The sequence below is a fragment of the Procambarus clarkii genome, chromosome 73, assembly GCF_040958095.1.
Source record: "Procambarus clarkii isolate CNS0578487 chromosome 73, FALCON_Pclarkii_2.0, whole genome shotgun sequence".
Taxonomy (NCBI): Eukaryota; Metazoa; Arthropoda; class Malacostraca; order Decapoda; family Cambaridae; genus Procambarus; species Procambarus clarkii.
In genome coordinates, this window is record NC_091222.1 from 24,913,655 (window position 1) to 24,920,611 (window position 6,957).

Consider the following 6,957-nt stretch of genomic DNA (forward strand, 5'->3'; position numbering starts at 1 on the left):
CTACGAATTATATAGATGTGGTTTTTATATTTCAGTAATATTCTATATTATAGGAACCAAAACTAACAGACGAAGCAGAGCCAAGAAAGATATAATACATAGAAATAATATGAAAACGTGGCTAAAAATTGTGGTAGGGGACTGTCCTTGACGGGTCGGGGTCGGCCCCATTACCCTCATTCAGAACATTCGGCTCCTGTCGTGACCCCCAGCTACTCCTATGGAGTCTGAAACAATGTTTTTCCCCAGAGGCTTTTCTCAAACGTTTTCAGCTGTTTATAATATTTTGTTGAGAGAGAGAGAGAGAGAGAGAGAGAGAGAGAGAGAGAGAGAGAGAGAGAGAGAGAGAGAGAGAGAGAGAGAGAGAGAGAGAGACTTAAAAATCAGTTCCACATTAGCAAATTTCTACGAATCTGATACTCTATTCGCCTCTAATTATTTAATAACAACGGAAGAATAGGCTTGACACAGCCACACACCTGACTCCATCACCCTGAGATCAAAGATAAACACGTAACTATACACATGACTCTACTCACCTCGTTCCCCTTCGTCGCCTTCGACAGTCCGCTGAAACCCTTCTTCCCACAGCAGGAAGTTCTCGCGTCTCCTGATAGCATCGTAGTGATTGAGTCTAGAAGCTGCATGAGAGTCGGAGAGTTCGTTGTCGGAGGCCAAGAGGTTGGAGAGGCTAGGGGCGTATCTCAGTAGATCTTGACTTAACTCCAACACGTGGATCTCTGGTTCGTCAGCGTGCGGCGGCAGGAAGCTCTTCACTTTCACTACCTGCTCCTGACGGGGCTTCACCTGTGTGTGTGTGGGGGGTGATATGTTAATGTCCGACCTTCTCTCACATCAGAGGTCCGCGGTTGTTCAACGTCCTACCAGCGAGCGTCAGAAATATTGCTGGAACAACCGTGGACATGTTCTGGAAACTAGATTGTTTCCTTCAAGGAGTGCTGGACCAACCGGGCTGTGGTGGCTTTAGTGTCCCCGCGGCCCGGTCGTCGACCAGGCCTCCACCCCCAGGAAGCAGCCCGTGACAGCTGACTAACACCCAGGTACCTATTTTACTGCTAAGTAACAGGGGCATAGTGTGAAAGAAACTCTGCCCATTGTTTCTCGCCGGCGCCTGGGATCGAACCCGGGACCACAGGATCACAAGTCCAGCGTGCTGTCAACTCGGCCGACCGGCTCCCCTATCTATCACAACCACAGTTACTTTCGCTTGAAACTGTTTTGACTTCATATTACACTATCCAGCTACTTGGGGTGGACGGTAGAGCGACTGGCTTCATGCAGGTCGGCGTTCAATCCCCTACGGTCCACAAGTGGTTGGACACCATTCCTTACCCCCCGTCCCATCCCATATCCTGACCCCTTCCCAGTGCTAATCAGTCGTAATGGCTTGGCGCTTTCCTCCTGATAGTTCAACTCCCCTTCCTATCACACTAAGCTGTCTACTAACTCCACTAATGGACCTACCTTGAGGTTACCTTGAGGTGCTTCCGGGGCTTAGTGTCCCGCGGCCCGGTCGTCGACCAGGCCTCCTGGTTGCTGGACTGATCAACCAGGCTGTTAGACGCGGCTGCTCGCAGCCTGACGTATGAGTCACAAGCAAGACGAGTGATGGACGAGTAACACAAGCAAGAAAAATGACGAAAATCTCACCCAAACAGTCACTGACTCGGCCACATATTTCAAGACTGTTATGGTATCTTAACTACAGGTTTCAGGACTGTTAAGGAATCTTAACTACGGTCCATGAACCTATTTCGGTGATCTATGTTCTCTAGGTACACAGTATTAATTATGTGATCACGACTGTCAGTGTCCCAACCCGTCCTCGACTCAAGTCCATTCCAACCAGCGGTCGACCCCACAAACACATTCATACATTTTTACATGCTGTTCATTTAAAACAAGAATTTTCTTAAATATAAGTTAATATTATAATATATTAGCATATTGTGCATATATAGGCATAGGTTAGGTTAGGTGTTTAGGTTCTGTTGGCGATTATTTGTAGTACGTGGGTGAAGCATTTACAGCGTTGTGATTCGAACACAAGTCGTCAGTGAAGCACTTGTTCCGGAAGTGTTCGAATGAAACGAACTGTAAGTCATGCAGCTCGTCCTCCAAACAAAGATCCAAAAGTGATTCCATGCACCCGCCAAACCCTCAGCTGTTTATGAATGAAAAACGGTTTACACACGACTCACAACTGCTGACGTTCGAACACTTCCGGAACAAGTGCTTCACTGACGACTTGTGTTCGAATCACAACGCTATAAATGCTTCACCCACGTACTACAAATAATCGCCAACAGAACCTAAACACCTAACCTATCCTATGCCTATATATACACAATATGCTAATATATTATAATATTAATTTATACTTGAGAAAATTCCCGTTTTGAATGAACAGCATGTTAAAATTTATGAATGCCTCTGTGGGGTCGACCGCTGGATGGAATGGACTTGAGTCGAGGACGAGTTAATTCCCCCTGCAAGATTAGGGACCAGATTCACGAAGCAGTTACGCAAGCACTTACGAACCTGGGGCCAGATTCACGAAGCTGTTACGCAAGCACTTACGAACCTGGGGCCAGATTCACGAAGCAGTTACGCAAGCACTTACGAACCTGGGGCCAGATTCACGAAGCTGTTACGCAAGCACTTACGAACCTGGGGCCAGATTCACGAAGCAGTTACGCAAGCACTTACGAACCTGTACATCTTTTCTCAATCTTTGGCGGCTTTGTTTACAATTATTAAACAGTTAATGAGCTCCGAAGCACCAGGAGGCTGTTTATAACAATAACAACAGTTGATTGGCAAGTTTTCATGCTTGTAAACTGTTTAATAAATGTAACCAAAGCCGTCAAAGATTGAGGAAAGATGTACACGTTCGTAAGTGCTTGCGTAACTGCTTCGTGAATCTGGCCCCAGGTTCGTAAGTGCTTGCGTAACTGCTGCATGAATCTGGCCCCAGGTTCGTAAGTGCTTGCGTAACTGCTTCGTGAATCTGGCCCCAGGGTCGTAAGTGCTTGCGTAACTGCTTCGTGAATCTGGCCCCAGGTTCGTAAGTGCTTGCGTAACTGCTTCGTGAATCTGGCCCCAGGTTCGTAAGTGCTTGCGTAACTGCTGCATGAATCTGGCCCCAGGTTCGTAAGTGCTTGCGTAACTGCTTCGTGAATCTGGCCCCAGGTTCGTAAGTGCTTGCGTAACTGCTGCATGAATCTGGCCCCAGGTTCGTAAGTGCTTGCGTAACTGCTGCATGAATCTGGCCCCAGGTTCGTAAGTGCTTGCGTAACTGCTTCGTGAATCTGGCCCCAGGTTCGTAAGTGCTTGCGTAACTGCTGCATGAATCTGGCCCCAGGTTCGTAAGTGCTTGCGTAACTGCTGCATGAATCTGGCCCCAGGTTCGTAAGTGCTTGCGTAACTGCTTCGTGAATCTGGCCCCAGGTTCGTAAGTGCTTGCGTAACTGCTGCATGAATCTGGCCCCAGGTTCGTAAGTGCTTGCGTAACTGCTGCATGAATCTGGCCCCAGGTTCGTAAGTGCTTGCGTAACTGCTTCATGAATCTGGGCCCAGGTAAGCCATGACCTTTCCAAACTGCAGGGGGCGTGTAAGTTTAAGATTTATTTAGTATATATTATATATTTATATTTACATATATTTACATATATTTACATATATTTACATATATTTAGCATATATTTTGTGTAAAAACCTGATTGATGAACACAGCGGCCCCCTACTACGCAGTTTTACTTAAGACACCAGTTGACTCATGTTAAGTGGGAACTGAAAAGTTACTTGACATTACTTAGCAGGTTTCTTAATGGTGTTATTACTTATAGACTCACCACGGGGCTATTGCACTTATAAAGTCACTTTATTCATAGCATTTAGTGCGAAAAGATGTGGAATTATGTTAATACTTGAGTCGACTACTGGTTATCTTGAGGATATCTTGAGATGATTTCGGGGGTTAGTGTCCCGGCGGCCCGGTCCTCGCCCAGGCTTCCACCCCCAGGAAGCAGCCCGTAGCAGCTGTCTAACTCCCAGGTACCTATTTATTGCTAGGTGAACAGTTCATCAGGGTGAAAGAAGCTCTGCTTATTTGTTTCAGGTTCCGCTGGGGATCGAACTCGGAACCTTAGGATTATGAATCCCAAGCGCTGTCCACTCAGCCGTCAGTTTCACCATAGCCCGTGGCCTGCTGGCCAGGCTTGACTTGTGAGAGTTTGGTCCACCAGGCTGTTGCTTGGAGCGGCCCGAGGCCAGGCTTGACTTGTGAGAGTTTGGTCCACCAGGCTGTTGCTTGGAGCGGCCCGCAGGCCAGGCTTGACTTGTGAGAGTTTGGTCCACCAGGCTGTTGCTTGGAGCGGCCCGCAGGCCAGGCTTGACTTGTGAGAGTTTGGTCCACCAGGCTGTTGCTTGGAGCGGCCCGCAGGCCAGGCTTGACTTGTGAGAGTTTGGTCCACCAGGCTGTTGCTTGGAGCGGCCCGCAGGCCAGGCTTGACTTGTGAGAGTTTGGTCCACCAGGCTGTTGCTTGGAGCGGCCCGAGGCCAGGCTTGACTTGTGAGAGTTTGGTCCACCAGGCTGTTGCTTGGAACGGCCCGCAGGCCAGGCTTGACTTGTGAGAGCTTGGTCCACCTGGCTGTTGCTTGGAGCGGCCCGCAGGCCAGGCTTGACTTGTGAGAGTTTGGTCCACCAGGCTGTTGCTTGGAGCGGCCCGCAGGCCAGGCTTGACTTGTGAGAGCTTGGTCCACCAGGCTGTTGCTTGGAGCGGCCCGCAGGCCAGGCTTGACTTGTGAGAGTTTGGTCCACCAGGCTGTTGCTTGGAGCGGCCCGCAGGCCAGGCTTGACTTGTGAGAGTTTGGTCCACCAGGCTGTTGCTTGGAGCGGCCCGCAGGCCAGGCTTGACTTGTGAGAGCTTGGTCCACCAGGCTGTTGCTTGGAGCGGCCCCGGAGGCTCACATACCCACCACATATCCCCTCCACGAGCAGCATACAACATGCATGTTGAGTACCTGTGCATGTGCAGGTAAGGGTGTAATTAGCCGTGGTTGAGTCCCCACTACGCAATACGACATAATTACGGGGTGTCAGACGCCCTACGCATGCAAGAGACTTACCCCGATTTACCTGCACCTAGTTCTTTGTACAGGACCTGTTGTGCATGGCATGCATGTTGCACAGGACCTATTAGGCGTGGCGCTCAGTTATACAGAGCTCGATGAGCATGACATGCATATTGTATAGGACCTGCTGAGCATGGCATGCTGTATATATAGGACCTTTTCAGCAAGGTATGCTGTTTATATAGGAGCTTCTGAGCATGACAGGCTGTTTATATAGGAGCTTCTGAGCATGACAAGCTGTTTATATAGGAGCTTCTGAGCATGGCATGCTGTATATATAGGACCTGCTGAGCATGGCAGGCTGTATATAGGACCTGCTGAGCATGGCAGGCTGTATATAGGACCTGCTGAGCATGGCAGGCTGTATATAGGACCTGCTGAGCATGGACAGCTGTATATTGGACCTGCTGAGCATGGCATGCTGTATATATAGGACCTGCTGAGCATGGCATGCTGTATATATAGGACCTGCTGAGCATGGCCAGCTGTATATATAGGACCTGCTGAGCATGGCCAGCTGTATATATAGGACCTGCTGAGCATGGCATGCTATATATATAGGACCTGCTGAGCATGACAGGCTGTATATATAGGACCTGCTGAGCATGACAGGCTGTATATATAGGACCTGCTGAGCATCGCATGCTGTATATAGGACCTGCTGAGCATGACAGGCTGTATATATAGGACCTGCTGAGCATGGCATGCTGTATATATAGGACCTGCTGAGCATGGTTAGGTTAGGTTAGGTTAGGTTAGGTTAAGTTAGGTTAAGTTAGGTTAACTTGTTTGGCGTCCTTTCGAGTGGTCACAACGTCACTTAAGTGATGTACTAACTTGCCCGAACCTAACCTAGCTGAACCAAGGACCCACGTATAGAAAACGGGACATCCCATCCATTTTGCAACCCGTTCTCGCAAATTTAATAAGTCAATATTGACTTATTAAATATGTGCATAGGTGACATACTTATCATAATAGATACCCTTAAAAAGATTCATAGAAAACACCGACCTTACCTAACCTACTTAGTATGTTAAGATAAGCATCTTATTGCTTCGTAATTACAATTATTACCTAACCTGTAATAGGTATAGGTTAAGTAATAATTGTAATTACGAAGCAATAAGATGCTTATCTTAAGATACTAACAAGGTTAGGTAAGGTCGGTGTTTTCTATGAATCTTTTTAAGGGTATCTATTATGTTTAGTATATCACCTATGCACGTAGTTAATAAGTCAATATTGACTTTACGAATTTGCGAGAACGGGTTGCATTTTGCGAGCCGATTTGATTTGAAGTACATTCGTTTTTGGCCTTAGGAGGGGCCTTATACGTCAAAATACGACTGTTAGAGAGACTTGTACCCAACGGTCCTGGGGACAGATTCACGAAACAGTTACGCAAGCACTTACGAAACAGGGGCCAGATTCACGAAGCAGTTACGCAAGCACTTACGAACCTGTACATGTTTTCTCAATCTTTGGCGGCTTTGTTTACAATTATTAAACAGTTAATGAGCTCCGAAGCACCAGGAGGCTGTTTATAACAATAACAACAGTTGATTGGCAAGTTTTCATGCTTGTAAACTGTTTAATAAATGTAACCAAAGCCGTCAAAGATTGAGGAAAGGTGTACAGGTTCGTAAGTGCTTGGGTAACTGCTTTGTGAATCTGACCCCAGGTTCGTAAGTGCTTGCGTAACTGCTTCGTGAATCTGGCCCCAGGTTCGTAAGTGCTTGCGTAACTACTTCGTGAATTTGTCCCCAGGTTCGTAAGTGCTTGCGTAACTACTTCGTG

At 47.5% G+C, this 6,957-nt stretch overlaps 1 protein-coding gene across 2 annotated transcripts in view; it reads right to left on the minus strand.

The window, feature by feature from the left end:
* Nucleotides 1-6,957, minus strand: part of LOC123774177 (uncharacterized) — a 184,678-nt gene that overhangs the window by 102,877 nt on the left and 74,844 nt on the right. For both annotated transcript variants that reach the window (XM_069312714.1, XM_069312713.1), the window contains exon 3: nucleotides 540-807. In XM_069312714.1, coding sequence (XP_069168815.1) covers nucleotides 540-807 — 268 coding nt within the window. The remainder of the gene's footprint in view (nucleotides 1-539; nucleotides 808-6,957) is intronic.